Source organism: Leuciscus leuciscus (genome assembly GCF_965113295.1).
Source record: "Leuciscus leuciscus genome assembly, chromosome: 22".
NCBI classification, from domain to species: Eukaryota; Metazoa; Chordata; class Actinopteri; order Cypriniformes; family Leuciscidae; genus Leuciscus; species Leuciscus leuciscus.
This window is the reverse complement of record NC_138746.1, coordinates 33,758,385-33,776,182: the sequence shown is the minus strand read 5'-3', so window position 1 is coordinate 33,776,182 and position 17,798 is coordinate 33,758,385. Positions and strand designations below refer to the sequence as shown.

At 43.8% G+C, this 17,798-nt stretch overlaps 1 protein-coding gene across 2 annotated transcripts in view; it reads right to left on the bottom strand.

Annotated features, from left to right (window-relative positions):
- The window catches only part of ifngr1l (interferon gamma receptor 1-like), a 67,099-nt gene that overhangs the window by 41,736 nt on the left and 7,565 nt on the right, over positions 1–17,798 (bottom strand). For both annotated transcript variants that reach the window (XM_082153893.1, XM_082153894.1), the window contains exons 2-5: positions 13,854–13,971; positions 13,491–13,672; positions 5,349–5,482; positions 5,074–5,245 (exon numbers count right to left, since the gene is read on the bottom strand). In XM_082153893.1, coding sequence (XP_082010019.1) covers positions 5,074–5,245; positions 5,349–5,482; positions 13,491–13,672; positions 13,854–13,971 — 606 coding nt within the window. The remainder of the gene's footprint in view (positions 1–5,073; positions 5,246–5,348; positions 5,483–13,490; positions 13,673–13,853; positions 13,972–17,798) is intronic.

Sequence of the window (17,798 nt, the reverse complement as noted above, 5' to 3'; positions counted from 1 at the left end):
AAACAAGCGTGATGTCAGAATGTTGTCAATCATTGCAATTTCGGGACAAGCCATGTTCCGTACAGACATTATGTATTAATTTATGTAACCGAAATGATCATTTAGGGGATTCATCGCCGTATTTAAATGTGGTTGACACTCCTGAAACTTTACAGTGTGTCTGTGGCTTACTATATCCTCCTGAGACCCAGAAAAAAAAAAAGGTTTGTTGAATTGAGTTTTTTTTCCATGTCATCACATTGTTTAGAGCACAAGAAACAAATGGTAAAAAAACAATTTTGAAAAATACTATTTTATTCATACGTTATGCTCTGTCCTCTGTAGTGACACCAGGACTCAGTTGTTTAAAAAAATAAAATGACATGAAATTATATGTATAGGCAAACCTAATGAATTTTTTCTTTTTTTTTTCAATCACCAATAAATTTGGGGGTTTCAGGATTTTTTTTAACCAAAATTTGTATAAAGATGATTCTCAACTATGTTATGAAAGATATAACGGAATGAATTGATGCACCATTTTACTTTATGCAATAAGTGGGTAAAATGGCCATAAATTAATATTCCCATTCAATGCAATGTGTCTCTACACTGTATCTAATGCGCACATTAATGTGTTCTTGGAGCAACATTTAATGAAAAAAGAAGTGTAATAATTGGAGTAATAATTGGCAACATTTTAATAATAATAACTAATATTTCATAGGAATATTGATGTATAATTTATTTCCATATTCACTTGTGGTGTCTCCCAAAATGCCTGATAAACATGATGTAAGTCCTGATGTATGAAATCAACACCCTGTTCTGTGACAGAAAGTCATTTTTTGATGTTGGTTTATGAAATACAATTTGAAAAGGAGTCCGATTTAAATTATAATTACAATATATTATCATATTTCCTACATTTGATCACAAAATTAATGTCAGACATTTTTAAAGACCAATGAGAAGTTGTTTTCATGGTGAAACCTCCAAACATTTGGTGTCTCTGAAAAGCCCTGAATGTGCTCTTTACAGGACACCCAGGACATGTGACATGTATGATGTCAGAGAAATTCACTAAAACATAATGTCCACTACAGTGGACAAAAGTCTATTCCTGGGTCCCAGGAGGATAGACCTTATTCAGAGCAGCGCCATGACAGGTGTGAGGCTGTGAGGGATAGTTTTGGCTTGTTTTCAATGGCATCCGCTGTAAAAAGCTGAATAACGCTCCTAGATTACTTACAATTTTCCACGGCTTATATTGTCGGGAGTTTTTTGTCAACTGAAATCTCTTGGGAAGATATTTTTCCAGTGTTTCATGAGCAGAACAATCCAAAAACACATTAAATAACAGTACCGCCCATTGAAGAGAAGCATGTCTGTCCCTCACAGCCTCGCTTTCATTCCCATTAAAAATCAAAGATGGCGCTGCTTTGAATAAGGTCTATAATGATATTCTTCAACAATGACCAAAGTGTCCCACAGAGGACAAAAAGACATAGAGGTTTGGACCAACATGAGGGTTAAACACACCATTTTAGGTGAAACATGCATATACCATAATGTCAGATGTAAAAAAAACTGAAATAGAAAGTGAAAGAACTCAAAAGACACCAACCAAAGCTTCAGGAAATTTGGGGATTTTGGTCCACTTCTTGGAGAGGATCCACACAACGCCTGCGATAATGAAGAACATCACGGCCCCAACTCCCAGCAAAACCATGATTAATACTGAGAGGTCTAGAGAAAACAACATGTCAGTGAAGCCATCTACTCTAGTACTCACAACATACTGGCATTCTCATAGGCTGAAGGTGAAGCTCCACTATCAGCATCAGACAAAACTGAGGGAAAACAACACAAGTTCTCAAATAAGTTGAGGCGCTCCTCCAACCTGCCATTGCTCGGACAGATAACGGCTTAAATACTCCTTTATTGGTATTGAATGAATTCCCAATATATTTTTGCAACATTTATCTTGCTTAAGGCGAGACACGGCAGGCAAAAACATCTTTTTTTTTTTACTGGTCAATTTTGAGATTTTGGGATATTTGTCTTCAATAGCATGTCTTCTTTCAGACTTGTGGTGAAAAAAAGTCAGAAATACACATTTAGGTCTTTATTTTACGACACTTTGTCTGTTTGCGTCCTTGCGATCTCATCACGTACACCGTTAGAAAGCTCTCTCTCTCCTGCACAATGCTGTCGGATCCAAATATGGTAATTTCCTTTTTAGCAGCAACCACTCGTGAAAGTAAAAGGGGGGATTTAACTCTAAATGCGCAATCTCATTGGCTGATGATAAATCTTTAAAGCCGTTTTCTCAAAATGACTTTTCTCTCATTCTTCAAGTCTGAAATCTCCACTTCAGTCGCACCGATATACACCAAACCTTCCAGTCTTGTACCTAGTTATATTATGAAGACATTTACAGAGGGATTTGTAAATATATTATTCCTAGCCTGATTTATATAACATTTTATTCCAAAAAACATGGCGAAAATCATTTTTTTAAGGCTATTGACAGTATATTCTGATTTACAGGATAACAAAAGTAGATATCCATAAATCCCTCTGGAAATGTGTGAACACAATGAAACATTTTTTTTTAACCTGGCTTTATCCAATACTCAGATTTCGTTTTTTTAAATATATGCAAATTAGGGCATACTTAATTAGATATTGCCTAATTTGCATATTTAAACATTAAATTACAGAAAACTTGTAATCAATTTTTTCTCATCTTAATGTAGGTAATCAACTGAGGAAAGTTTCATGGTGATATCTGCTAGTTAAAATTTTTTACCCTATTCACCTGTAGTGTCTCGCATTAAGCCAACGCCCTTGGATTTATTCCACTGAGCTTGTTGCAATGCATTATGGGATTATCCACCAATAATACTCAAGCTACTAAAATTTGGCCAAACCAATGTATTTTAGGAGGCAGCATACTTGATACTAAATTGACTAATAATGATAATAATAAAAAAAAATATATTTTACAAATATTACAATATTTTACCAATAATAAACAGATCACAATTCTGTTTGGTGCAGTTAGTGGCACAGAAATGAAATTCTTCACCTTTAAAAATATGTCACAACAAAAAAAACACCCCTTATTCCCAAGTGCAATACTAGAGGTGACTGAAACCATAGTGGAGATTATCCAGTGCATTCATTAAATCCCAGAATGCACCTCATGCATTCCACAAACCGTTTGTGATTGAAGTGTTTCACAGTCGTCTCTGGTGCATGAATGTGACATCAGTGTTCATAATCTAGGGATGCACACGATATATATCGACCACCATATCGGTTTCGGCCGATACATGTTCATTATTAATATTATCGTTATCGCCGCATTAAGAACATTTGGCTGATATATTAAAACTGATATATATGATGATGGATAATTTCCTTCAGCTGAGACACTTCAGATGCGCACTTGTTCAACATGATGGTTTTGAGTTGCTTGAAATATGATTCACTTAAAAAAGGAAAATACAGTAAAGTAAGTGCAACATGTGCAGCGCAAGTCTGTCATATCGGCTACATAAAATTATAATGAGAAAATTATAATTGTGTGATTGGGATGGTGAGACTTTTGTTTTTGTAATCAGGCTCTCAAAAAATATATTAAATTTAGATTTATCGGGTAATATATCGGTTATCGTCTTTCCATGGGCGTCAGTTTGGTTTGAGATGTGCTTTGGGTGAGGTCATGTTTTGAAAGACGATGTCCTGCTTACTAATGTAAATAAATAAAAATGTATACAAAAATGTGATGATGTCCGACTCGTTTTATGAAGAAGAAAGCCTTAGTTTTCAAAAAGCATTAGACTATGACCCACTATTCAGCTTCATAAGTACCATGTTGACAATATGACATGACGTGGTTTAATGTACCTAAACAATGATTACCAAATTTCTCTCTCATATTGCTCCTCATAACCACTGAAAAAGGTTAAAAAAAAATCGAACCAAAAGTCAAATTATTATGGATGTTATCTGACATTAGGCGTTTCTGCTTCACATTTCAGCAGGGCAGCGAGCGGCTGTGGGTTGACTCCACAAGGTTCTCATGGGCTTTATATAAGTCTTTAACGTGCAAAAAGCTTTACGTGGTTTAATGTAGCCTACCTAAACAACGATCACCAAATTTTCTCTCTCATATTGCTCATCATAACCACTGAAAACTGTCAAAAATCTAACCCAAAGTCCAATTATTATGGACGTTATCTGACATTAAGCGTTTCCGCTTCATTGAGGCTTGTAGGAAAAAGCTTAACGGTTTAATGTAGGCGACCTAAACAACGATCAGTGATCACCAAATTTCTGGTTAGATTTTTTGACAGTTTTAAGTGGTTATGATGAGCAATAATATGCATAATAATATGAACATGAGTAATAATATGTAACACTTAATACCAAAAAAGTGGTGGGTGTAAAATGACTCATGACGAAATCTGGTGGTTACGCGTCCCCACCGTCCCACCGTCCACACCGTCCCCACCTTCCCCACCGTCCACACCGTCCCCACCTTCCCCACCGTCCACACCGTCCCCACCTTCCCCACCGTCCCCACCGTCCCCACCTTCCCCACCGTCCCACCGTCCACACCGTCCCCACCTTCCCCACCGTCCCACCGTCCCACCGTCCCCACCGTCCCACCGTCCCCACCGTCCCCACCTTCCCCACCGTCCCCACCGAAATTGACGCCTATGCGGCTTTCAAATATAAAGAATTATCGTTATCGGCCAAAATGTTCATACCGGTGCATCCCTTTACACCAGGGTTTCTCAAACTCGGTCCTGGAGGGCCACTGTCCTGCACAGTTTAGCTCCAACCCTGATCAAACACACCTAGCTGTGAGTTTCTAGTGATCCTGAAGACATTGATTAGCTTGCTCAGGTGTGTTTGATCAGGGTTGGAGCTAAACTGTGCAGGACAGTGGCCCTCCAGGACAGAGTTTGAGAAACCCTGTTTTACACTAACCTTTCTAATGTAGTGACTTACATGACATGGAAGAGTCAGTGAGGAGATCAGGGGATTTCAAACACAGCTCATGTGTGGGCATTTTACCGGTGTGGGTCTGCAGCGGAGGGACACACACGTTTCTGGAGGTGTGTGTAGGAATAGCAGCGATCTTCCCTTCAAACTTCAACTCAACACAATGTCCGGCCAAGTTTTGGTTAAGGTGGATTTGTGTACTGCACAGATCCTCATCCTCAAAACATGAGTCTGTAAACGTTTCCTGAAGACGGAGAATAGAATAGTGATTTCAGAAAAGATAAATGTAACATGGAGGAGTCTTTGAGATTACATCTCTTTCAATGTTTTTTGACTGCATTTCTGACCTCATCATATGTGACTGTGTACTTGAATTCCTCGTTCAGAATACCATGCTCATCAAATAAGGAAGGGTACCAAAAAGACACGTCAATCACATCTTCGTGGACAGACGTATTCACAGCTGGGAAGTCCCAAGAGCCTGGGGGAAAAAAAAAGCACAATATTGCTTATGCAGTCAAAACAACAAGGAAAAAAACTGTAATATTAACATTATTCTTGCAAGAGATATCTAAATATTCACATTTCCCGAAGGGAAAGAGCAGTGCTTCGCAAGGCAGCAAAAAGATAAGAGTTAAAGTTATAGGGAAGTTATTATGATGAACAGATTCACTGATCAAAGCACATAGTGTCGTTAACACGGACGTTCAAGTGGATGTGAGTGCGCATGAACGACATGGGAGTGAGTAAATGCAGACAGACTTTTAATTTTTGGATGAACTAACTCTTTTAAGTTCGGGAACAGTCATTTTGATTAGAACTATGATTGACGGCATTGATCATCTGAAGAGCGGCACTCAAAGTCAAAGCACAGACATCATTCAAATCACTGATAAACATTTGTAGTTTTAGGAGTATGACGATTCAGGGTTTCTTTTTGTCATATAAGTGCATTAATAGAGGGAGAGATGGGACATCGTGGTTTTAGTGACTGATATTACCAGTAAAACGGGCCTACGTTATTTATATGTAGTCAGGGACAGAGTCAAGCATGTGTGTCGAACATAATTCTGTGTTTTCAACTTCAGAATCATGAATGTCATGTGAATTTGGGACCATGACCAAGTCCAAGCCAATTCAAGTCCATTCCTGTAATGTAATATCAAATCTAACATTTAAATCCAAAATTCAATTCAATTTTAATTCAATTCAATTCATTTTTGTTCAATTCAAGTATCGCAATAGTATCGTATCGTGACACGAGTGTATCGTTACACGCTTCATCATCACTGTCAGTTGAACATCTCATCAATCAAGATTTTCAGAGATATTTAAGCTTAACGTTTACTAAAACTATAGCACACTTAAGAATAATCAAAAGACTAATAAAGTTTTGAATTTCCGTTTTGGGATGAATAAATTGCGGATGTACAAGTATAGCAAATATCAAGTGTTTCATCATCATTAGTGCCTTGCAAACCCTAATTTCACTGTAAAAAAAAAAAAGTATAATACTGTATACAGGGTTTTTCCTGGCTGAAAATGAGGCGGAGGTGGCAAAATCCGATAGCTCGGTACCTCTAGGGGGGTCCGGGGGCATGCCCCCCCGTAAGAAAATTTTGTACATTTTAAAGATAAATGCATTAATCTGGTGCATCTTTTTATGTATAATGACCACTAGAAGGTGAAAAAAACCCCCACTTTTTACAAGCATGTATTTATTTATTTTTAGGTATTTTAATAATCAGATAATTTGATTTTATTTACAGTTCATAGGGGGCCATATTAACAACATTGTGGTTGAATAACAATCATTTGCTTTCATTTACACATTTTCACAACCAGAAAAATGTGTCTCTTTCAGGTTTTTGGGTTATCCTTCTTTTTATATTTTTAGACATTAATTAAAAAAATATGAGAAGCTGACGACGACGATAGAAAAACAAACATAGAAAGACATTTCATAACCTCATAACTTTCATAATCTTATAATTACACAGTGACATATGACTGACATGACAGTCTCATGCACGCACGCGCACACACACACACACACACACACACACACACACACACACACACACACACGCACGCACGCACACACACACAGAAGGTTTCCCATCAGCGCGACCCACGATTCACCTCATGTGCAAATAATGGAGAATATTAAGAGAAAAAATCGCAGATGGCCAACTTAAAACGCAGCGGGAAGAGTGATAGAAGAGAGGAGGACTGGGTTAAAACCTTAGGCTACACTGTGGATGCTATTCTTTTTCTCCACGATGCTCTGTAAAAGACTGCTCTAACTTTTCGTTTCATTGGACTTTATTTTCGTTTAACTGTTGGAAACTACTGGAAAAAAGAATGGCCATGTTCTGTCGTGCATTTTTGAGGTAAGATAACCTGCAAGTTTATTTAATTTAATTGGTTTAGATAGGCTATTGCTCCTTTCGTTTGCGAGCGCTGGTTCGAGCAGCCTGAGCCTGCCTCAGTATTTCAAAAAAAGTTGTTTTACTCACTGTGGTTTAATAAATAATCATTTGTTAAATTAACTGTCTGTGTGATATGCTTGAAGTGTTTTATAGCCTATCTATGGATTGTAGCCAAGTAAAGTAGCCTATTAGCGTTGATTTGAGAGGCTAAATTGATCAAACATGTTGTAGGCTATACTCGCTGTCGGTTCGGCTGCTTGGTCGTCATTTAAAAAAAAAATGCTCCAAAACATTTGTCTAAATTAACATGATAAAGAAATGAAAAGAAACATAACTAACAAAACTGCAAATAGGGCAGGCTGCCGCTGTGTAATAATAATAATAAAAAAAACGGACTCGAGTCGGACTCGGGCTGATAATTCTGATGAGCTGTTGGACTTGTGCTTGAGCGTCTCGGGCCAGGGCCGGGCTCGTGCTTATTCTGATGCAGTCGAAATGCGCAGAACGGTTTGAGAATGGAATGGAACCCGGCCGTGAACCCGCTGAGGAATCATGTCGGTGGAAAAGAGGTATCTAATCATGTGATTCCGTCTTGAGTTTTTGTCGACAGACGGAGGCGGCCCGAAATTTGACGGAGGCGGCCGCCTCATAATTCTCTATGCAGGAAAAACGTCTCGGGTTACGACTGTAACCCTTGTTCCCCGAGAAGGGAACGAGACACTGCGTCGTCGTCGTGACGACACTTTGGGGAACGCCCTCAGCGTAACGCATCTGAAGTATGAATGAAATCTGTCCAATCCTGATTGGTGCTGCGTCATGACGTAGTAGATGACGGCATACCCGGAAGATACAAAGGGACGCCGGCACACACACACATTTAGCTATTTGCGATGAAGCACGCGCTCTGCCCGTGATAGGTGTGGCGACGAGACGCAGTGTCTCGTTCCCTTCTCGGGGAACAAGGGTTACAGTCGTAACCCGAGACGTTCCCCTTCGAGGGAACTCGCACTGCGTCGTCGTCGTGACGACACTTTGGGGAACGTAATACCCACTATGCCACACCGTAATCACACCCGCCCTAGTATGAAGCTGTAAAACAGGCACACTTAGGACGCGAGCACTCTGGCGCCAGGCGTCACAGGGAGTTGCAGACTGTAGAACCGTATGAAGGTGTGCGGAGTGGCCCACCCAGCCGCTTCGCAAATATCCTGAAGCGAGACTCCAGAAAGGAGGGCTACCGAGGAGGCCATGCTCCTGGTAGAATGAGCCCTCACGGCCATAGGTGAAGGCAGATTGCGCACCTGATAAGCCGTGGCTATAGCCTGGACAATCCAATTACTGATTGTCTGCTTGGATGCAGGCAGCCCTTTCTTGGGTGAACCAAAGCACACCAACAACTGGTCTGACTTCCTCCACTGAGAAGACCTCTCAAGGTACACTCTCAGGGCTCTGACTGGGCAGAGCAGGTGAAGTCTCCCCTCTTCCGCCGTCACGTGAGGTGGAGGATGGAAGGCCTGAAGAACCACTGACCGTGCCACATTAGATGGCACCTTGGGCACATAGCCCGGTCTAGGATGTAAGATGGCCCTAACTCCGCCAGGAGCAAACTCCAGGCAAGTTGGCGTTATAGCCAAGGCCTGGAGATCCCCCACTCTCCTCAGAGAAGTGATAGCTAGGAGAAAGGCCACCTTAAGGGTCAGGTTCTTTGCCTCAGCCGACTCCAGTGGCTCGAAGGGGGCCTCAGCCAACCCTTCAAGTACCACCGCCAGGTCCCAGGTTGGGACTCTGGAGCGAGCCGCAGGCCTCATCCTCCGAGCCCCACGGAGGAAACGTACAACCAGATGGTGCTTCCCCAAAGGCCCATCACCTATAGGCGAGTGGAAAGCCGCAATGGCAGCCACATACACCTTAAGTGTGGACGGGGTAAGACCGGCGGAGAAACGATCTTGGAGGAACTCCAGCACTGAAGCCACTGGGCAGTTAACTGGGTCCACCTCACGCTCTCTACACCAAGTGGAAAACACATTCCACTTCAGGCTGTACAGTCTCCTGGTAGAAGGAGCCCTGGAGCTGAGTAGGGTCTCGACAACATCTGCTGACAGGCCAGCCTCTAGGTACCGAGCCCCCTCAGGGGCCAGACCCAGAGGTTCCACAGCTCTGGCCGGGGGTGAAATATTGTGCCCCCTGCCTGCGACAGCAGATCCCTCCTCAGAGGGACCTGCCACGGAAGGCCGTCCAGCAGTGCTACAATGTCCGAGAACCATACTCGGGTCGGCCAGCGGGGTGCTACTAAAAGTAGGCTGATCCCCTCCCGGCGGACTCGCTCCAAGACTCCCGGGAGCAGAACGATCGGGGGAAATGCGTACAGACGCAGCCTTGGCCACGTCTGCATCATGGCGTCCAGCCCCAGCGGAGCTGGATGCCTGAGAGAGAACCACAGTGGACAGTGGGACGTCTCTTGAGACGCGAACAGATCCACTTCCACTGGGCCGAATCTCACGCACATGGCTTCCACCACCTCTGGGTGGAGTCGCCACTCCCCGGGCCTCAGCCCCCGCCTCGACAGGACGTCTGCTCCCTGATTTTGGTCCCCGGGGACGTACATCGCTCTGAGAGACGACAGTTTCCCCTGGGACCACAGAAGGATCTGGTGTGCCAGTCTGCATAGAGGGCGCGACCTCAGACCCCCCTGATGATTCAGATACGCGACTACAGAAGTGTTGTCCGAGCGTATCAGGACATGGTGGCCGCGGAGGTCTGGGAAAAAGCTCCTCAGAGCTTTGTAGACCGCCAGCATTTCCAAGCAGTTGATGTGCCAGGAAGAATGCCGGGTCTCCCACAGACCTCTCGCAAAGCGGCCGTCCATGACCGCGCCCCAACCAGTGAGGGAGGCATCTGTTGAAACGGTTTTCCGGCAACAAGATGCTCCCAGCACTGGTCCCTGGGACAGGAACCAAGGTTTCCTCCATATGACGAGAGAACGAAGGCATCTGCGCGTTACTCTGATCATACGGAACGGATTTCCCCTCGGGGAAAACCCCTTGGCTCTCAACCACCACTGTAGGGGTCTCATGTGTAGCAGGCCAAAAGGTATGATGTTGGACGCTGCTGCCATGAGGCCCAGCAGTCTCTGAAACTGCTTCACAGTGAGGTTGTGGCCTAGCTTCACTTTGGAGACCATCGCCCGTATGGATTCCACGCGTGCGGGAGACATTCGTGCCCGCATCATCGTGGAGTCCCATACGACTCCCAAGAACGTAGTCCTCTGGGAGGGCGTCAACACACTTTTCTTTGTGTTGAGTCTCAGCCCCAAGCACCTGATATGGGCTAGAACGACATCTCGATGCCGAACTGCCATCTCGTACGACTTGGCTAATATTAGCCAGTCGTCGATGTAATTGAGTACACGAATGCCCTGGAGTCTCAGCGGAGCCAGCGCTGCATCCATGCACTTGGTGAAGGTGCGAGGGGAAAGAGCTAGGCCAAAGGGAAGAACCCGATATTGGTACGCTTCGCCCCCGAAAGCGAACCTCAGGAACTTCCTGTGACACGGAAGGATGGAGATATGGAAGTATGCGTCCTTCAGATCTATCGTGACGAACCAGTCCTCGAACTGGATCTGACTCACGATGGCTGGAATTGTGAGCATCTTGAACCTGAATCTCCTCAGAGAACGATTCAAGTGCCTGAGATCTATTATTGGACGCAACCCCCCATCCTTCTTGGGAACTATGAAGTACCGGCTGTAGAACCCGGACTCCCTGTGTGGCAGAGGAACACGTTCTATGGCCTCTTTTACCAACAGGGACTGAACTTCCTGTTCCATAACCCGAACCTGCTCTGGGCCGACCACAGTCCAGACCACCCCGTTGAACTTCGGTGGAGGGGAGCTGAACTGCAGCCTGTAACCCAGCTCTACAGTACGCAGGGCCCACGCAGATATATTCGGAAGGCATGACCATGCGCCGAGATAATCTACTAAGGGAACCAGCCTCTCGAGGCTGGCCTCGGGTATTAACCGAGACTCGTTCCCGACCCCCTGAAGCGGCTGACCGGCAGGGAGTAGTCGAGAATGATTTTCGGTGTGCATACGCGTTCGCTGCCCAGCCACAGGTCTTTTTAGAGGTGGCTGGAGCGGCGTGCGTACGCGGGAAATCAGTGTGGCCCGAAACGTACTGGACGGCGGGAGCACAGCACTGATTCCCCGAGAGCTCCGGGAAGGAAGCGACCTCGATCGCTCCATCCCGGGGGGGACAGCTCTCAGCGGTCCGGTCGCAACTAGGACCGCTTAGAGGAAGCCTTCTTCGCCTGAAGGACGGTCCTTAGATCGACCTTCGGCTCCGAAGGCTTACCTCGAGAGCGTCGCCTCCTTTGCCAGGCTCCCTCGGGAGGGGCGCGGGAGGCAACACTCTCCTTTTGCACCCGACGGTGCGAGGAGCTGGCAGACGGCTGAGGCTGCCCCTTAGAGGCAGCCTTCCTAGAGGAGCTGGAGCGACGGGGGAGGTATTGCTGGAAGGCTGCTGACTGCTTTTTCACCTCCTGAAACCTTCCAACAACGGTATCGACCGCGCCACCAAAAAGGCCAAAAGGCGAGATCGGGGAATCCAGGAGAAAATGTTTTTCCTTCTCCTTCATCCCCGATAAATTTAACCATAGGTGTCTCTCAACGCACACCAAACCAGCCATGGAGCGGCCGATGGCACGGGCCGTCTCCTTTGTGATGCGGAGAGACAAATCAGTGGCCTTTCTGAGCTCCAAAATATCCTCTGGAGATGGCCCTTGGCCTTCATCCAGCTCCTTAAGGAGGTCGGCCTGGTAGGCTTGCAACACTGCCATCGTGTGCAAACAGCCACCAGCTCGCCCAGCCGCCATATATGCCCTGCCCACCAGCGCTGATGTATCTCGGCACGGCTTAGTGGGCAGTACCGGGGCCTTAAGGGACGATGCGGCCTCGGGGGAGAGATAGCTCGCGAGAGCCTCCTCAACCCGAGGTAATCTCCCATAACCAGATTCAGCCGCCCCCACAACATTTGCAAAATCAAGGACTGGGGGATTAGAGAGCCTGGCTGAAAATGGTTTGTCCCACGACTTACACAACTCGTTGTGCAAGTCAGGGAAAAAAGGCAGACCCCGGCGTGGAGGTTGAGATCTGCGCCTGAAAAACCTCTCATCCAGCTTACTGGGCGGCTGGATTTGAGGTTCCTCCTGTGGCCAGTCGATATTAAGTTTGGCCACAGCGCGTGTCAGAACCTCCACAAGCTCCTCTTGAGCGGGTGCATGCGCTGGCGTTTGAATTTCTAACGTCGCATCACCCGCCTCGATGTTTAAATCATCTGACTCCTCAGAGCCAGACAATTGCAACATCTGGTCCTCCGCCTCGCGGGAAGAAGCCGCCTCGCGAGCTTCCACACGGGGCGGGAGAACGTCTGAATCTTCAGACGAGGACTGGGAAGATGCCGTAGCAGTCCCATGTCCCGCTGACAGATCCATTTGTGAGCCCCACGATCTGCGACGCCGCTCTGCCTCGGCAATAGCGGGCCCAGAACCGCGAGGCTCGCGAGCCTGGCCGTGCTGGTCAAACACAGCGAGCCGTGAGCGCAATGTTCTCAGCGGCAGCTTATCGCACTCGCTACAAGCGGCTCCCTCGAGAGCCGCCCTAGCGTGCTGCACGCCGAGACAAAGCACACACAGCTGGTGTGTGTCCGAGCCCGAAATATAGCGTGGGCACGGATGCACACACTTCTTAAACTGCTCGCTCATATTGATGCTTGAATAGGACAGACAACAATAAATAAGACTGACAAAACACAGAGCGCTTCAAGCTGAAGAGCAAAAAGCTGAATGTGTGTGTGTGCCGGCGTCCCTTTGTATCTTCCGGGTATGCCGTCATCTACTACGTCATGACGCAGCACCAATCAGGATTGGACAGATTTCATTCATACTTCAGATGCGTTACGCTGAGGGCGTTCCCCAAAGTGTCGTCACGACGACGACGCAGTGCGAGTTCCCTCGAAGGGGAACCCTGGTATATTATTAAGTTATACTCAGAGAACTTACATTTATATTTATGTGTTTTCTCATCATAATAGTCTTTGCTGTATGTGAATCTAATAGAGGCAGGTTCAGATTTCTTTTGTCCAACATATGCCGTCACATCCACAATATAATCATCAGCCGCGTTGTTGCTGTAGTTGCTGATATCAAGGTACATCTGGGACGTGTAGACGGTTCGGGGATCACTGCAGATACAGGAGACAGAATGAGTGTCTTGTGATTAGGAAATGTCACATGATTTTCTGAAATTGTTTCTATCAGCTGCTTTTGACACACACACACACACACACACACACACACACACACACACACACACACACACACACACACACACACACACACACACACACACACACACGTACGTACCTTTCGTAAGAATTGACCAGTACACTGAACCTCATCCCTTCAGCTGGATCACTGTAGTTCCAGTAAAGCACATTGACAAAGTTGTGACACACAACACTGACATTTGTTGCAGAAGGAACTGTAGAAAAACAAACGCAGGTTAGACTCAGATTTAGACACCATTGCAAACTCATGATTACATGTGATTCTTCCAGTATTGCTCAACAGGTACTGAAATGTTGAGGCATTTTTCAGACATGCGTCATTTCCTTGATATAAGGTTTTGAGGTTTGAATCATATGATATGATGCTTAAATGTTTGAAATGAGTTTAGCAGACAAATATAAATGATGGCTATATTCAAATGTCTTTTCAAAAATATATTTTAATAATTAAAGATGAACCGATTGCAATTTTCTTTTCTTTTTTATAAGTGTGACCTGACAATACCGATTTTCTTTCAAAGAACAGTAGAAAAATCTACTTTTCTTTAATGCAAAATAAAGTAAAAGGCCAGTTATAAAATGAGAGCAAATAAGCAAACAAACTAATCTCAACCTACGGCATAAATAAATGCAATACGATAAAGAGAGATATGAAATAAACAGGTATACAAGTATACAGTATATTCAGCGGAGAAATACTACAGCAGGGGTCTGCAACCTTTTTTCATTTGAGAGCTACTTTTTAAAAATGAAAGTGGCTGAGAGATACTTCCCATAATCTTTTAAGTAATGTCTCATAACTCTCATATTAACAACTATCCAAACTGTTTTAGACCTAAAAAAGTGTTTGTAGGCCTATATGTCAGAGAAAAGAACAGAATCAGAGATTCATTTTTTTTTATAGAAAATTGTACTTTGCATATACTGTAAAAACACATAATTATAGTTGATCATAACTAGAGATGAAATGGCATGAAAATTTCACTTCATGATTATAGTGACCAAAATTATCACGGTTATCACAGAATCCCAATAGAGAGCCTAAGTCCCGCCCCTCCGCTTACGGCTCATGGGACCTTATTTCGGAAAAAATATGTATGGTAGTCAATGGCGAGAGACAACTTATCTTTTTATTCCGTCTGAACTGTGCCCTGAATTACACATATGATGTTTGTCAATTTAAAAGATAATTATGAAAGCCAAGAAAGTCGCAGTTTGTCATAAAACAGAAGAGTAACATTTAGTTTTATGTGAAAATCACTCAATGAACTACATCTCTCGTCTCACACTATGTGTGTGTGCGGTCCGGTACAAAACACTCAGGCATGACGGCGTAACGTTACGATTATAACGTAAGACTATAGAGAAAATGACAGACGTTAGCTTCAGTAAAGTTAGCTTCATTCATTGAGAGAAAAGGTATGACGTCACATGTGCGCCTTTTGGGTTTGTAGTCTTTGTAATTACGTATTTGAGCCTAAGTCCCTCCTCTTCCGGTGGAACACCATGGGACCTTATTTCGGAAAAATATTGTATGGTAGTCAATGGCGAGAGACAACAAATATGTCGTTTGAATTGTGCCCTGAATTACACACATGATGTTTGTCAATTTAAAAGATACATTTTAAAGTCAAGAAAGTCGCAGTTTGATGTAAAACTGTTGAGGTGTAAGACTGAAAATACGTAATTACAAAGACTACAAACCCAAAAGGCGCACATGTGACGTCATACCTTTTCTCTCAATGAATGAAGCTAACTTTACTGAAGCTAACTTTACTGAAGCTAACGTCTGTCATTTTCTCTATAGTCTTGCGTTATAATCGTAACGTTACGCCGTCATGCCTGAGTGTTTTGTACCAGACTGCACACACACATAGTGCGAGACGAGAGATGTAGTTCATTGAGTGATTTTCACATAAAACTAAATGTTACTCTTCTGTTTTATGACAAACTGCGACTTTCTTGGCTTTCATAATTATCTTTTAAATTGACAAACATCATATGTGTAATTCAGGGCACAGTTCAGATGGAATAAAAAGATAAGTTGCCATTGACTACCATACATATTTTTTCAGAAATAAGGTCCCATGAGCCGGAAGCGGAGGGGCGGGACTTAGGCTCTCTCTATTCGTTCATGTTGATTGGGCTTTCAATGTTGTTACGGAAAGGGTGAAGCTGATTGGTTGGTTCTTGTCACATGACCTGTCCATCTCGCTGCGCCTGGAAAAAACGAGCGCGCCCACATTTGAAATAACGAACTCGAGCGCGCAGACGACGCGATATGTGAACGGCCCCTTGGCGAGCGACGTGTTGGAGACCCCTGTACTACAGAAATAAAAGTTAGGCAGAGAGGGAGAGGGAGCGAGAGACCTTGCGTCACATGTGTGTGCCTCATGAAGCGCATGTACGATAGAGAGCATCTGATTGGCCTGTTTCGGTAAATCAACCAATCACTTGTCAGTGTGGGCGGGCTTTTATCTCTTCTCCCGAACCGAATTAGCCTACAGTTTTTTTCAATTGCTTACACACCAAAATTAAAACTTTCCCACAATTAGCAAAACCTTGCACTCAAGGAGCAAAACCCCGGCCTAGATTTGCACGATTGTAAGCACATTGTCAGCTTCACACTTTTTGCAAAACATTACACACACAGTGATTTGCAAAACACTAAACATGCTTGTATACATTTGACACAGAAATTTATCATGATGTAATTTCCTTGCAATTTCAAAGCAAAGACTTTCAAATGAACACACACATGAACCAACTGGTTAAACACAGCCACCAGGAGTGCACACACACACACACACACACACACACACTGGGGCTTAATTGTAGACACACCAATCAGGTTTACGCACTATAAAAAGGCAACAGGTAAGTTCATTTTTCAACAAAAATGGACGGTGTCAGAGGAAGAGTGCGGATGAGAGGGGGAATCCGGAGAGAACAAGGTGGAGGAAGAGGAAGAGGAAGTGGGAGAGGACGAGGGAGAGAACACAATGTGGAGGAAGAGGAAGAGGAAGTGGGAGAGGACGAGGGAGAGGACGAGGGAGAGAACACAAGGTGGAGGAAGAGGAAGAGGGAGAGGACGAGGGAAGACAACCCAATTTGTTTTCGTTTTTGGAAACAATTGTAGACCATGTAATAAACCACGGACTAATACCGAGGGAGGAGAATTCGTCACTCCAAAAGATTCTTCCCACGTTGCCTTGCAAATGTAAACATAGCCTGTGATGTTGCCGAGGTCCTGTGGCCAGATCCAGCGAGGCGCAGAGATGTTTAGGTTTTTTTAATAATTTTTTTTATTCGTTACTGAACTGGATTTGTATTCTTATGTAACAGTCTTACAGTACAATGGTACGTTCAGTAATACTGTATGAAAACTGGAAAATGTTCTGTTGAAATGTTCAGTATTGGCTGACTTGAGTACAATGAAAATAAATAAATATTTTCATTAGTCTGAACAATTGGTTTTCAACTTTTGTTTTCAAAATTGTGCTTAAGCAATTGAAAAAAAAAAAACTGTAATCAGTTCAGTGTATCTAGACACAGGAGCGCCGGAGGGAGAGCGCCACAAACAACGAAAGTATAAGACACATTTTACACCAGACTACACGAAAGTGCACACCTGTCTAATAAGAGTAAAACATAATGACAGTCTTGCACGCTGTACAGTTTGTAACCGTGACTTCAGCATTTGCCCATGGCGGGATAAATGATTGTAAAAGACATTAAAAGACAATGAAGTTTCATTTCATTCATATTATTCAGGCCGGCTAGTTGAAACATGAAAACAACAAACTCCTTAGACCTGTTTAAAGCTGCAATGGAATATAAATAAAAGCAGTTTCCATAAATAGTATAAGCAGCTTATATAAATAGTAGTGCTGTCAAACGATTAAAATATTTAATCGCGATTAATCGCATTAATGTCATATTTAACTCGCGATTAATCGCATTAATGTCATAGTTAACTCGCAATTAATCGCACATTTTTATCTATTCTAAATGTAATTTC